We start from the raw sequence: 15,837 nt of genomic DNA, 5'->3' as shown, positions 1-15,837 counted from the left end.
ATGTCTTGAGTCTTCAGTCCCCAGTACAAAACAAAGGGGATGGCACTGAAAAGCCTAAGTCCAGAACAAGTGATATTTATCAAAGACATAAAAGACAACAAAAAGGGGTTTTATAAGTACAAGGGGACAAGGAAGAGAGGAAAGGAAGGGAAAAAACAACAGGGTGCAGAGAGCTGCAGTTTCCTACACCCTGTGTCCCTCACTCTTTGCAACCCATTCTCACACAGTGGCAGGAGTCCATGGCAGAACAGGGGATGAACAGGTTAAGGAAATGTAGATAAGAGAGATTTTACTCAGCAGAGCTGATGAAGTTTACTCTTGAGAACTGAAAGGACTGGCCGAAATACCCTCTGAAGCATTAACAATTATCTGTGAGAGCTTGTGGAGAAGAGGGAAGGGCATGGTGAATTAGGGGAGATCAAAGAGAATTCTGACTTCTTTTAAAGGTGAAATTATAGACATCAGCCTAACTTCAAAGAAAATGGGGTGAAACATCTGGCACAGATTTGTGAAGGGCCAACTGCATCAAATCAATCTATTTTTCTTCCTAAGAGCAGGCTGGTATCTATCTGAATTTCAGCATGTTCTTATAAACTACAGTAATATGGACCAAGCTGTACACCTCATTTTTAGAGACTGAAAAGGAATAAAGAGACAGTAAGAAGCAAAGCTGAGGTAAAGTAAAGCACTTAAACAATCTAGGCATCTCCAGGCCTCCTTTGGATATCTTGTAGTAAGGATTTGGAATGGAATATAGATCATGGTGAACTCTGGAAACTAACAAAATGAAATTTAATCTGTGTAATTAGAAAGTATTACCTTGAAAACTGTCAGAGAAAGACATAAGAGGGAAAATCTAGTAAGACAGCAGAGCTGAACAACAACAGCTGGGGTTTGCAATAGATAAAAAAATCAGTCCAGAATTAAGATATTATTAGAGAAACCCCAAATCCCCTTCTCCTGGAAAGCATTAAGGAAACAGCTGTCGAGAGAGTTTCCACTTCATTCAACACTGCAGCAATGCTGTCTAGAGAGCTAGATTCATCTCTATAGAAGGAAAAACAGATTAGCGAATGTTCATAGTAGAAGAACGATGGAGAGGTTTATAAAATATGTGATAATGGAAGTGAGATGAAAATCCATTTGTTTACTTCAATCAGAAACACTATGACACATATAGGACAGTAGCTCTCCTGCAGATACAGTAATTTTGAAGAGACTGTAATAGTTTCCTCTCTGTGTTAACTGAGAAAAAGTTAAAGAAGACATCTGCGGAACTACAGCAAGGAAGATCAGATGGGCTACTAGAAAAATGTGTTCACTGATGCTTGCTTGTTTTTGTTACTCTTTAAGGATAAGGGGAAAGCCATAGAGGGCAAAAGGCCCCTAGTATCAGTGAAGCATAGCTGATTTTCTGCACTTCTAGTCTCCTACCAGCCATTTCACATCTTGCTTACCTGTTATACAGAAGAATGTCTGGTACCCAAATCTGGTCGGCAGGAAATCGCAAGTTCTGCACTCCTGGGTATTCATACTGATCCCAAGACAAGTAAACATCAACCCAGGACTGTTGACAAACACATACATCAGATTATATGAGCTTTTAAAAGTCTTCTAAGGTCTTTGTAATATTATGGGAATGGAATAGATTTTGCCAATAGCAATAGCCTCAGTATGATAATAGTTTAATGCTCGGTTTTAATTATTAAGAAAGGCTAGCATATATAGAGGAAATAACAGTGTGACTACTGAAGACAGTCCTTAGCTTTTCATCTTGTGTCCAGGCATCCCAAACCTTTGCTGGATGGCTGGCAGATCCGCTGGCAGTAGGCACTTCCATGAGGTCTGCTGGTTCTGAAGTAAAGTGGTTTTTGAGGTGGTTAGTGTAGGTGGACCATGGTCTGAGTCTCCTCATCGGGTGGAAATAATTTAATCTGTTAGAAAGGTTGGGTGGCTCTTTTACTAACCACCTTGCTATGAGAGGTAGGCAAGTGAACTTTACATGCCAAGGGACTGTTTCTGATCCCATCTCCTCCACCTCAACACAGTTAATTCAAGAAAGGTGCAGGAACAGCTTTTGGGAAGAACCTTCTGACTTACAATGAAGCTCAGTGGGAGGCTTGCAAGGGAAACCTTAATCAGTGAAACATGTCTGCAGAACATCTGAATCTGTGGAACAACTCTGCAAAGGACAGGACACCTACAGGCTCTGACCTAACAATCCTGTAGTCATACAGGTTTGTCTCAGTTAGTTTTTGCAATATGAAAATGCGCATTTCTGCTGCAAATCCCAGCGGGTAGCTGAGGAAGAAACAGCCTGCTCAGCTGAACATATTAATATGAGATAGTGTTTGGCTGTGAAAATCAAAGTGGAATAAGTTTAATCATTCAAGTCTCCCACTGGTTTTTCCTTTAAGAACTGCTTCCTTCCTGACAACAGGCCCTTAGGGAGATCTGCTTATGCAGCAGAAGAAAACACTGTATCCCTCACCATAGGCAGCCAGGCAGACCTGATGGGAAATTCCGTCCTGTAAAGGAGGTCCCTTTCCTTAGTGAAGGTCAGTTTTGCTTATTCTGTGTGAGCATGCAGGTGAATACTCAGCTGGAGCAGGTTGCAGAAGAGGGAGGAGGAATGTTTATGTAAGAGGTTTGTCAAGCATAAGGGAAGGCAATATCCCAGAGAGCTGCCTGGGTGCTGCCAGCAGCAAAGCAGCCCTGGGCCATCTGTGGTCCCTGGACTACCCACCACCCCCTATGAGTAGTCTGCATGTGACCACTTCTGTGTTCAGGGACAGATGCCCTGGCTCCCAGTCTCAGGCCGAGGTGGAAATTTCCAATAAGTGGTAGGTGCAGGTGCCTGTTTTACTGGATGTTTGGCTTGCTCATAAGTCTCCATCACTGGTTATGGAGAGGGCCTTGAGCCCCTTGAAGATACTATTCTCAGCTATGATGAGACTCTAACTCTGGACTCTTTGTTACTAGATCACTACATCCGCTGGCAAAACAATGCAGTTGGTTTCCATGCTCAAAAGGTCAACAGGTCATTCCAAAGGATTAATGTAGTCTCCTGAAGTTAATTTTCAATTCTAAAAGGAGTACTAGAGAAATTTTAAAGGACTCAAAATGCCTGTATTGCATTATACATAATCTATAAGATAGCAGTCTTGCTTTTCTGCTAAGAAATCACATTCAGTAGTTTTCAATTAGAGTTTCTTTACTAACAAAGGTTACTCACCATCTGCAGCCAAGCATTGGTGATCAACACCTGATTCTTCTCATCCTTTGAACAAAAGAGGGAAGGAAAGACAAGAAAAAAAGGGAGGAAAGAGTTTGATTAGAGATGGAAGAGTTTCTGTGTCTTTTAGAGAATCCACAGTTTTGGGGTACATAAACCAAAATCCATGGAGTAGATTGTGAGCTCACTGAAACACCACTATTTGGCCCAGACAATATTGGCTCTTTTTCTTATCCTTTAAACCTACAGACTCCCTGTGTTTGTCATAACTGATCAACAATAGAAAGGAAAGTAATAGATGATTAACTTCTTTTTCTGGGGATGAATTCCTTACCAAGTTTTACCTTCTAGCTACCTGCTCAAAACAAGATGTTTTTCAGTACCACACTACATGTCACAGCTGGAGAGATTTTATGTTGTGTTTGCTGCCACTACAATGCAATGGTGAAATAATGCCAGAAGTGCTGTTCTTTTCAAGTATCATTGCTATGTAAGTTAGCTCTGGCTAAAGGAAAGTAAGGGCTGGCCTTAGGCTGAAGCTATCACTTGGCTAAAAGGACACAAATGCTGCATGAGAGGGAGCTCACACAACACCTTCACAGAGCAGGAGTCTGCAGGTTCATTCCTGCATGCAGAGACCATGGGGAAGAATCTATTATAACAGAAACAAAGATGTTCTCACCACCCTGTTGGTGCCCAAGTTCTGTTCCTGGCTTTCTGCAGTTACTCGGCAGGTCCAGGACCTGCACCGTGGGGATGGAGAAGCAGGGCTGCAGAGTCACTGTGATGCAGATACACAGGTTCCCAAACACCACAGCAGCCATGCCCTGCACCTCCCAGGAGCTGAGGCAATGCTGCTCAGCGGGCCTGGCTCACTGTATGCCCAGCTGTCCCTGTGTGTGTCCATGCCCTAGGAAGCTTATGTGGTTGTCTGCAGTGTCTCAGGTGGGAGACATTGCAATTGCAAGCTGCTTGGCACGCATTTAAACCATACAGAGAGCTCCTTGGACATGCATGCCCTCTCTGGTCATGTCATTATTGCAGTTCTTACTCTCCAACGCATAGAAAAACCTAAACTGCCATATTCACTTTGGAAGAATACCAGTCTGCCCACCTCAAGCTACATTCGTTCTGCCTTTCCTCCCTCCTCCCCTCCTGAGTCACCCTCACAGTACATATGCAAAGAAACTTTCCCAGAAGTGTCAGGGAAGGGCTGCTCAAAATCAAACTGCAACATCTCACTGCAACCCTAGGTGTGTCTGGTTATCTGTGTCCTCTGGAGTTACTTCTTCTGTGTCCCATGGAGGAGCTGCAGATTCCTAGCCTAAGGCATGAAGGAGAACTGCCCAGAGAAGTTTCCTAATTACCGATTCCCCAGCACAGCAGGCACTGGACCACTGGTACTGCTGAATTCTCAGCATGAACCTCGTCTGTAGCATCATCTCCTCTTTTTACATTTGGGTTGTTGGAGCTCCAGAAATACAACAACCTAAAAAGGGAGACATCATTGACTATTACAGAAACACTCCAGCAAGGAGTCCAGCTGTAACATCAACTTCTGGAGGATTCCTGATTTGGCACTGTGGCCAGAGTTAGGCTCTGCAGCCAGGCTCCTTTTTACCAGGAAAGCTAAATTCCAGATAGGAAGCAGGTCTTTGCCATAGTGATCCCCATAAAACTGTCTATCACAGTACCTCTTCTTGAGTCCCCTTAAGACCTGACTGCACTGCTTCTGCTGCTGTGAGATGCCACACAAAAATCAGATGTGATTTTATATTGTTACACTGATCATACATTTCCCTTTCTCCTCTTTGCTGTTCCAGCAAACGTACTCCTCTCTATATGCAAACTACAACCCACCTCCAGAGGCCTGGTCCTTCTGCACCCTTTTTTGTTCCCTTGGTTGCTGTGGTTGAAGCAATTGTAAGAAAATCTGTAGAAAAATAAGAGAAGGACTGGGCTTGTTGAGACAAGTTTTTTAGATGCTGGAGGATTCAAACACCATCTTGAAAAATAAAATTCTAAAGTAAAGAATAACCCCAGAGCTGGTAATTGATAGAGTCATCAGAGCTATCTGTGTCCACTGACCTGGTAAATGAAAGCAACCCAGAAACACAGAGGTTGTGTCTCAGGGATCCTCAGAGGCTAACCACCAGCCCATCTGATTGATGCATTCCTGGCCACCAGTGACTCCTGAGGTCTTCTGGGGGCAAGCATGATGGTCATCTGAATTGCACATCAAGTACTAACAATATTTTGTGCACTTAGCCAAAGAATGCTTTATACCTGTACGCTGCACATGTCCTCCTAACAAAGACCTTCTGTGTACTGTTAAAAGAGCCTGAACAACATGATTAAAAATCTGATCAGCAACAATCAGCCAATGCCATTGCTGTACAGAACTAAGGATTTTTCCCATCTACACTGAAACTTGCAGGGAAGGGGAAGAAGGGACATTCCTCATTTTGTCATCTACCTATGTAAACCTCACAGGAATGCATTAAAGTCCAATGTGAGGCTGGGGGTTTCCATCATGTGCAGATGCCTTCCATCAGGAGCCTTTCATAAGTGGCTCTGATTTACAAGGAAACTAATTTTTTTCTGGCATAGTAAGTTTATACTAGACAGCTTGCAAAGGAAGATATCTTGGGCTGACTTCTGTATTTCACAAAACAGTTTGTTGTCTTTACCTGTTTAACTGTGTGTCAAATACTAATAACTGACTAATCAGCTTTGACTCAAAATAATTATTCAGACAGGTATTCCACGTAACGTTAAATTTACTGTCTTGGGTCTGCTTTGCCTGCTTTTTCACAGGTCTACTGTGCTTAGATATGTTTCGTAGTCAACGTAAAACTTACAGTTTTGAGTTCTCAAATGCTTATCTAGAGAGCAATGATGGTCTTCCTTGTCGGGTGTTTAGATAGCAGTAAAACCACAAGGTCTAACAAGGGCTTAGGGCTGCTTACATTTCTCTTAGCTTGGGTGAAACAATAAAGTCACTTCAGGATGTTTTCTTGGCCATTCAGAGGCTATTCCCATCCTTGTCTTCAGGCTGCTGAGCTCTTAAATGGCATCTGACATTTTGGCAAAACACAGAAAATGCTTACATATGTAGCGCTGGTCAACAGATGCAGCCTGATGGGTCCTTCTTGTTGCATGACAGAATAGAACATTTTTCAAACAAGGATCTGAGTTTTACAAAAGTACCTGGTTTGCAGAAGCAGCAAAGCTGACTTCATAGTGGGCAGGCATTTTTCCAGGTGTAGCTCTCCTGCTAAGTCCTTTCTGGAGGAGGACCCTGAGGGACCAAGGAAAAAGTGCCTGCTGGGGCTGCCAAGGAGAGGAGGGCCATGGGAACCTTGAGTCTGAGCTCTAACCCTGTTAGAGTGAGAGGCATTTTAGAGCTGAGGTGTCGTTGGAGCTTTCTATCTTTGTGGTAGCTTTGCATTCTGTAAGGAAATACTTTGGCCTTTGCAGTAGGCTGATTGTCTGGCCTTTCCAGAGCTGCAGAAGAATTACAGCTCCTGCCATCTTCATCATGACCTGTGTGCTGTATGCACCCCTAAAATAGCTTAGCACAGAAGGGACTGTATCTTTCTGTTACACAGACACACACAAACAATTAACTTGGACAAAGTCTGTCCCAGGAGATCACTGGTTACTTATCTTTGCAGAAATTAAAAGGTAATTATTGAGCTTGGGAAGTGCTAGAGGCAGTTCCCTCATTCTATGTCACTGGTTTATGCAGAGGGGTTTAAAGGTTAGTTGAGAGGATGCCTTTCCTCCCAGGAGAAAACCTGAATAATCTCTCACACTGCTTTTTCTGTTCAAGATTCCTGTCTTGGCACTGTCAGCCTCGGGAATGACCTTCCCTCTGCATTGGGCCAGAGGTCAGCTCCCATCTTTTTTTGCAGCAAAGCATTGAAAGCAGTCCTGCAAAGATTCTGGGTGAGGCTGAAAATTATCAGCTCCCAGAGGTGCTGTTCCATCATTCCTCTGGCAGTTCTCCTGGTTTGCAAATGTTCAGCTCAGACAAATAATTTTGCTTCTAGTATTTAAAAATGCTAGAAAAGCTGTGGTCACAAGTGAGTGCAACACTTGTTCTCTAAATCCTTCCTGTATTTATCTGGGTCATTTTCTCCCCTTTCTATCTCTAGCCTTACTCCAGTTAATCCTCTGCCCTGGATATCTGCTTATTCCTACCACCTTTGACCCATGTAAAGTGACAGTTTGGTTTGTTCTGGTGCACATGCTGTGACGTGTGAATGTTTTAGTTTGGTTTTCTTTTCCCTGCCCTAAATTTAAAGCTTACAATGTATATACATCTGCCTACATTGTGCACCACTGCCTGTCAGATGCTCCCTTGCCAGGTCAACACCCTTAACTACCCATAACTACTTGGGTCACATCACCTGGACAAAAAAACCCAAAGCCCTTCCTGGTTCAGTAGTCACATCATATGATTACATGTCATCTATGCAGCAAGACATTTGTTACCACATGATCAGCAGGAGTCATTAATTCTTGCCCTCTCACAGAGCCACAGAAGTCGGAGTTGAATCAGCCACTGAACTATTTCAAGACAATGATCAGAAAAGTCCCTAATTGAACAAGTAACTCTCAATGGTCATGTGTGACACTTCAGGTAATTGAAATTTTTTTCCCACTGTTTTTATACCTGAATATCTGAAGATGAGAAGTGAAGCAGTCAAGTAACATGAAAACATTGACATGGAGACTTGTAAAGTTTTGTTAGCAGAGACACTGATCTTTGAGTGGGATCTTGTTCAAAATATCCAAAGGAATTGATCAAGCTTTCAAATGCTTGTATACTCAATCTACAACTGTACAGGCACTCCTTTCCATTGCTGAACCACCAATCTACCCGCAATTTTCAGCTGATTATCTAAAACTCAAATGCATTGAATGGTTGAAGGCTCACAGAGCCAGTAATTTTGAGGAGTGCCTAGGTTGCCCTGGCAACATTTAAGTAAGTATTGCTGGACAGCCTTTTTATTTCAGGGCTCTCATTAAGAAGCTGAAATAAACCTTGTCATGGTAACATCAACCAGGTAGGGATAACTTAAGTTTAAGTACTTCATCTCAATCTCTTCAAAAAAAAAGCACCCTCAGGAGGAAGATGGAAATCCAACAGGAGGGTCCAGAGCTAAGGCGAAAGACTAGGGAGAAATACAAAAATACAAAGCAATAACAAAAGAACAAACATCTGCTGAGTATTTTGTTGCCCATCAAGATGAAGATACATCTGGGCAAGTGCTCATAGCTGGATATCTTTGTTGCTCAGGATTTCCTCCTATGAATGGCTGGAAGTGATTTCAAATAAGTGTTTTTTCATCTTGAATCACACTCTCATTTGATGCCACTGGCTTCTCCTTGAGGTCATGCCTTTATTGGTTCCCTCCTGTCTTGTAGAGGAATGTGTTCTTTCACTGTCAACAAGAAGTGCAATCTGCCTTCGGTCTTCCCACTGTGTAGCAGCTACTACAAAGGCAGTTAGTAGGCCGTGTAGGCTGTGTTGTCCCACTATCTTTAACCAGCCGCATTCTTCTCCCCCCCAGTTTGGGGGACTACCATTGCATCTCTATCTGCTGCTTTCAGCAGAATCTATCCACTTGCTTTTGAGACAGGAACTTTACATATTGGAGGTTTTGGCCCCTGTCAGATTATACTCCTACCCTTACAAGCCCCTGAGCCAGGAGCAATCGCTTGTGGTGACAGTGGAGAGTTTAAGAGAACCCGGTACTCGGAGAAGCACAGCATTGAAAGAGGGACTGTGCCAGAGAAGCCTGCAAACACATGGATGCCAGCCATACTCCTTAGGCTGTGTAATGGTTATCAAAAGTCCTCAAGAGGTACTCCTTGTGAAAGCCTTGACTCCCTGTCAAGGAGTCCCACAAGGCTTTCACAATGTCAGAGACCAACCAGACATGGATGTTAAATGCAAAGGCCTGGATACAAAAGCCACTGCAGCAAGTAAACCCACACATTCCCCAAAGCTAAGAGCAGAAGTAAGAAATAAGGGAAGAAATGCCAGTTTCTGTTGCCAGTCAGGGCCTCAGAGTAGGCAGCCCTCTCATTCACTGGCACAACTGGTGAGAGTCTCCCAAGCCTACTTGATTTGCGTCCTACTTTCCTTACCCCTCAGCATCTCCCAACATTCCAATTTCCATTGTGGTGAAAAAAGGCAGTCTTGTTCTTGCTCTGCGCATGCAAAATTACTTCCAACCACTGCCTGGGACTGTGGGTACTTGACTTAGGAACTAATTTACCCTGAAGATGAGGGAACTGATCTCATTCATTGGTGTGAATTGTGACACAATGTAGCTTCACTGGGCTTGAGACTGTTTGACTTCCAAGTTCCTCCACAAAGACCTACAAATTGCAGGACTCCCTGCTCCAGAGCTCTCTGACATCCTGGGAAAAGTGAAGCCACCAGCTTTGTCCCTCTATTTCAAAGATAATTCTCATGGAAGCCCCAGAAGCTGGGTCAGAGGGCCTCACATGGCCTTGCAGCACAGTGCTGCTCTCTTACTGCTTGGATAAACTGACATACGTGCTTAGTTCCTGAGGGAAAGGGTGTTATGTCACCATACAAAAGCTGTTCAGTCCGCCATTAAAATCCCAAAATATCCACACGTAGCATGTAGGTGGTTTTTAAATTCTCCAGGGTGGATACCTCCTCCTGAAATAGCCTCCATGTATTTTGTGCACAGTTGGCAGGTGCTTCAAACAAACAAGATTAGACACAAATCTTTATTCTAGGATATTAATTATTAATTGCCCTTTTCAGCATTTGAAATCACAAGGAAAACAGCGGAAGAATTGGTGAGAAAACCAACCCTGAGTACTTATCAGAGACCCACATTCAACCTATCTGCAAGGTTCCCTGTGTTGTTTTTTTTTTATATTACCATGCTGGTGTGACAGCACAGCAAAAAATAAGGGAATGTAGGTATGTTCCAAAACTCAAGTGAGCTCTTAAAGCCTGTGATTAGGGATAGAAAATAGGAGGAAAGTTTTTTACTCAAGAGCTGAACTCATTGTCTCTCAGGAGTTACCCTCAGAGAACTCAGAGAAACTAAGAAATACTAGGTTCAAGGCAACCCCAACAGCTTTGGCTTAACTGTTTTACTGCAAATCTTTGATGCCTCAGATTAGTTACCCAAAATTAAGGAATATACATGAGCTCAAGATCTAAATTCCTACATCTACAAACAACAGAGAATAGTCTTTTCACCAGTCAGACAGAAAATTGTTTAATTATCATGAAATGCCCAAGCTGGATGACCACAACCAAAATTCTCAGAAGCAAACCAGCCTTTCTTTTGTTAGAGCCACTGCCACTATGTGCAGCTTGGGGAACCATGCTGAAAGAAAACAAACCATGGCATTTCTTCCCACTAAGTGAGCTGCCTCCACTCTGAGCTGAGTGAGGCAGAAGTCATACAAAATAAAAAGATGCCTGTAAAGTTCAGGTAATTAAAACTCCATCATAATGTTTCATGCAGGCATGTGCAAGTAGTAATAGTCAGGAAGCCATATTACCCATGGTGCTTAATTTCATTGTACTAGCAAATTCAGACGTATGTTTAATGGTTTAGTGAGACTGGCATTTTGATAATGTCTGGCACATAGGGGACAGCCAAAATAATAATTCATTGCTCAATTAGCTTTGAATTTCCCAATTTTCAATATCCTCCAATGCTAATGGAGAGGAATTTTATTTTTTCTTCCTGGAGCTGAAAATTGGTCACGCTAAGTGAGTTCTGTGACCAAGAGAGAGATTTTGGGATTTAACTCCAATGAATCTGTTGGTCTAAAATCCTTTCTGTAATTTTTCTGTCTGGAATTTTAATGCTCTTGGTCACAAATTGATTTTCAGCTTTTATGATGGTGTTTAGTCTGTTTTTCTTCTCAGCTGCACCATTTTGCATCAGCCTTGCTGTTCTGGTCTCATTGAATTGTCTCTTGCAAGGTAAGAGTGACAAAAACTTTCCAGAAAGATATGTGGTTTGGTAGAGTAGGTCTTTCAAGGAGATACAGAGTAAACATTGCTCACAAAAGCTATGCAGGAAGCCCAAAATAAATACAAAGGCATTATTAGGAAAAAAAAAAAAAAAGATACTTTAATCTAGAAGGGCTGAAAGAGTCAGTTGAACGGTCAAGCTTACATAGCTGAAGATATCTATCTGTAAAAGATTCTTACGGGATGTACTATAGGGATTATAGTTTAATCTTGTAAATACTGATACTATATTGGGAATAACAAATGAATAGGTGCTTATGTGCACTGCATATTTTTATTTGTTTCCTTGAATTGCTTGTATGTTGATCTGGGTTTACAACATAACACCCAGCATAGATCTTTGTATGTGTGAGAATGTAGAATGAAAGGTGGGAGGGAATGACCTAGATGCTGTAAGGTAAGTTTAACAAGGAAGAGGTGAATTAGAGCTAGAAAATAAACCTGAAACTTTCTGGCCTTTCAATACACCTGCAGAACCAGCCCTAGAAAGCTTATGAAATAAAATAATTTAAAAACAAGGATATCAGCTGCTAAAGGCATTCAGATCTGAATGTTGTAAAATGTTGTAAAAAACCTAACATTAGGAGAGCTGTGTCAGACAGGATGCATCCCAGGGCCAGTCATAGCATCCCCTCCTGCCTTCTCACTTTTAACTTCTGGCACAGTATACTGACAGGCAGCCTCTGGTTCTGGCAACTCTCACTCACATAGAGAACTCCTCAGCAAAAAGGTCTGAGTTCCTGAGGACAGAGTTCAACAGTCCTGTTATTTGATGAGCAGATCACCTGAGAAATGAGCAGGCTGGTGAAGGGAGCTTCAATGTCAACAGATGCCTGCATTTAAAAGTTGGTCTCTTACCAAACTGTTTCTAAAAACACCCAACAAACCAACCCAAAATAACAAAAAACTCCAACTCCTTCAGGGTTGTATTCTTTGATTTAGAGGAAACCAGTGGAAGCTTAAGTTTGAATCCAACATTTTGATAAGGTCTGGGTACAGAAGGCAAAAATATCTATGCTGCTAAGCCAATATGCTGCTTATAGTGATAGTGACTGCACCTGAGCACTTGGTGAAGTATGTGAAGATCTTTTGTCTTCTCTGAACAGCAAGGCACAGACCCAGTTTACAGGAAAAAAATCCAAAGTGAATCTTTGTTTTTATTGTTCTGCTAAACTCCTACATTACCTTGTCTTGCTGCTTTCCAAAAATGCGGAGAGCTTTGATACACCATGGCAACAACCTCTGTAGTTTATAAGTGAGATTGTTTGCAACCTTGTGATATCGTAACCATGAGGTTTGAGATAACCCTGCAGTCCCTAGGATGCACAATCATTTTACACACTGAAAAGTCATTTTGCAACTGGATCAGAACAGTCCATAATAAATTTTTCCAGACACAGTATTTGTTTTGACCTTACAGCCTAAAATACATGAAGATTATGTATGTTTTGGCTTCTGGAAGTGCATAATGACTCATGGATTGCTCGAGAATTTTTTCAGCACTTTTGTAGCTTACCACTGGTTACTTGCAATTCCTTTTTTTATCATTGTGACCTCTGACAGTGGCAGCTGGAAGGCTGAACATGGAGGAGAAAAGTACTACAGAACTCCACCATATGCAGGGACATCAACAGATGTTTGGTTTTTTTTAATTATTTAACAGTGCAACCACATATAAGACTCTTCAGATAAGGTCTCCTGCAGATGCCAACATGAGAAATTAAAACAATCATTCATGATGACAAATAGTTTTCACCTATCAGCTTCCTTTCACATTGTGCCAAAAGAAAACGCTTGCATTTCCTCTGCTGCAGAAAATGCCATGCCTCATTTCTTTATTACTCTACCCTCATCAACTGTCTGGGCTCTCAAACAAAATAAGATGAGAATTTTTGGTCCAAGTACTCTTTGATGTCTACCCGTGCTTGGGTTTGCAGAGCTTGGCAGTCTCTGACAGTGCTCTGTGAGAGAGATCACCAGCCAATGCCCTCCTGATGCACAGGGAGTGCCTGGACGTCAGGCTCCAAACAAAGTGACCCTCAGAAATGGCATACATGAGACAGCTCAGCATGAAGCTGTCCTTTCACACAGAGGACAAGGCAAACTGAACTGAACCCTGCTGTTAAACAGGGGAGGTAACTGTCCCTCTTTCTGCTCACTTGTTTCCTGAATGTAATGGGCCTGTCATGGCCGTAGTTACGAATTAATGTAATTTTGGGAAGAAGTCCGAACCCCAAAGTCTTCATTTGCATTTGCCTACCCCAACTGTGACAAGTAGATAACATGTTCTTCTCAGCTTTGAGTACAATGGCTAGCTTTGAATCCTAAAAAACATACATATCCTGTGTAGGCAAATACATGCACAAATAAGCAGAAAACATAATCCAAAGCAGTCATGCTTTGACATTTTCTTTGATGGGTTTTTAGAAGAGGAGGTGAGATTTTAAGCAGTTACTTGTACTACTGCTTGGAAAACCACAGAGATCTCAGAGCAGTCTTTTCTGTGTAGCAGTGTGCAACTAGATTGTCACCAATGCTGTTCTCAGCAGTCTGTCAGCAGAAGTTGAATTTAGGATTCATTAGATTTTAATATAGTATGTGTAGGAAACAGACTTATGGAGGCATGTGATGGAACCCGTCCCAGATAGAAGTGCTTTAGATGTGATGACAGGTCTTGGCATGGGTAAGGCACAAGGTTCTTTGACTGTCAGCGGCAGACCCCTTCTCATTTCCATGCAACAATGAAACAGATTTGTTTTCATCTTCTTAACATTGTTTTCTCCTGCAGGGAAACCAGAACAGGGTCCACTGTCTCATGCCCATTGCAGTGACTGCTTGCAAAGTATCTCAGTGAGTCCAGCAATGCTGTAGTATGTCTTGGCACGTGACACTTTCCTGAGCATGGAGTGCTTTTTTCCCAGGGAGTATGATGTAAAAAATGCCTTCATGCTGGGGCCCTGCCTATCATCCTGCTCTGTTACAGCAATGACAGACCAGCCATGTTACACCAGACACATAGGTCCTCAAAAAGAGCGGTTTTTCCCTTTGTTAATGCATACACCATTGACAAAACTGTGATGCTGTCTTTCCTCTTCCCCAAGTGAAGAGCTATGCACCATCTGCTTTGTCTTCCACCAGGCAGAGCAGCTGAGAAGGCAGAGTCTACTCACCCCAGACTCCCATTTGACTGAGCAGAGATGGCCACTTAGTTTGCCTCATGGTGTCTTAGCTGACAGAGGTTACCTCTTCCTTGTAGCTTGACTGCTTTTCTTTACATCGCTGTGGCTATAACGAGCCTCCTTTTAAACAGACATTTACTTCAGCAGCTGGAGGAGACAGACACTGCCATCTGTCCAGCCAGCAGTGGAGGATGAGGGGCTTACAAGTACAGTGCTTGTTGCTGGCATATTTCTGCATTGATTCCTGATTTAAGGACCCAGGGGACCAGTGTTTTGTGCACTTTCAGGCTGGTTGGTTTAGCCACATTGTTAATGCCACAATGACATTTTCAGTACAGGGATTCAACCTCCATGTAATTTTTTTGTCCTGCACTGAGGAGACAGGCACCTTTTCACATCATCTGAGGTAAAAATTTCAGGTAAGTCTGGGTGTTTTTTAAAACACTTTGGGTACAGTTTGCAAGACCACAAGCCTGGAACAGGTTCTGATTAAAACAGATTAACATCTAGCGTCTGTACTGAGTACAAAGATGTAGCGGAAAAAAGCTTCATTTCTGAAAGGTATGAACATCTAGCATACCTATTTCCTATTGTGGACAACCAAAAGGAAACACTGGAACTACATTTCTTATAATAGACATTGACTTAATGTGGATGAAGCACTTTTAAAAAATACCAATTTCCTGAAAGGTTGGGTTTTATATATGAATGTGAAACACAGTTGAAAATTGTTTTATGTAACTCCTCCTGACTTTGAAAATGTACAGTTACAGCTCTATGGCCCTTTAGTACCCACAACCTTCAAATAAGGTTGAAAGAAAATGCCAAAATGAAATAAAGAAGGACTGAAGGAAGATCTTTGGAGCTGAGACACCTCTGCTAAACCTAGAATTGCTTGCTGAAATTTACTTGAAATTAGCTGCAGGAAATCTTTGCTCTTTCATTCATGTAGAGGCCTTTGGTTGACAGTACAGATTTCCTCTCTCTTCCAGTTCAGTGCAGTTGGTAACATTTCGAAACAGAAAGATGCATACACTATCTGAGTGGCTCCTGCCTGCCTCCAGGAATACCACAGTTGACTGGACTTGCCACTTGCATGCTGTGATGCTGGGGGGCTACACCTTCAGAGTCCTGCTTGCCTCTCCAGGGAGAGCAACTGGCATACTACACATTTTCAGAAAGATTGTGAGAGTTTTAAAAAGCTTAAATATTTGAGGCTTCTGTTAAATTGCTTTGTGACTGCACATATATTTCCACATCTCTCTCTCTATTCCTTATTCCCTCTGTAACAGTGACAGTGTATCAGAAACCAGCTCCAAATACTGCTTATGGAAAAGGCAGGATGAAGGTAAGAGCACCAGTGTGTTCACCTG

At 42.3% G+C, this 15,837-nt stretch overlaps 1 protein-coding gene across 1 annotated transcript in view; it reads right to left on the bottom strand.

Annotated features, from left to right (window-relative positions):
• The window catches only part of LOC131571349 (neuronal acetylcholine receptor subunit alpha-7-like), a 57,118-nt gene that overhangs the window by 24,545 nt on the left and 16,736 nt on the right, over positions 1 to 15,837 (bottom strand). The window contains exons 3-4 of the mRNA XM_058824041.1: positions 3,236 to 3,280; positions 1,458 to 1,567 (exon numbers count right to left, since the gene is read on the bottom strand). Of these exons, the coding sequence (XP_058680024.1) occupies positions 1,458 to 1,567; positions 3,236 to 3,280 (155 nt within the window). The remainder of the gene's footprint in view (positions 1 to 1,457; positions 1,568 to 3,235; positions 3,281 to 15,837) is intronic.

Source organism: Ammospiza caudacuta, chromosome Z (genome assembly GCF_027887145.1).
Source record: "Ammospiza caudacuta isolate bAmmCau1 chromosome Z, bAmmCau1.pri, whole genome shotgun sequence".
NCBI lineage: Eukaryota > Metazoa > Chordata > Aves > Passeriformes > Passerellidae > Ammospiza > Ammospiza caudacuta.
Note: the sequence above shows the minus strand (reverse complement) of the source record. Positions and strands in the feature narration are given on the sequence as shown.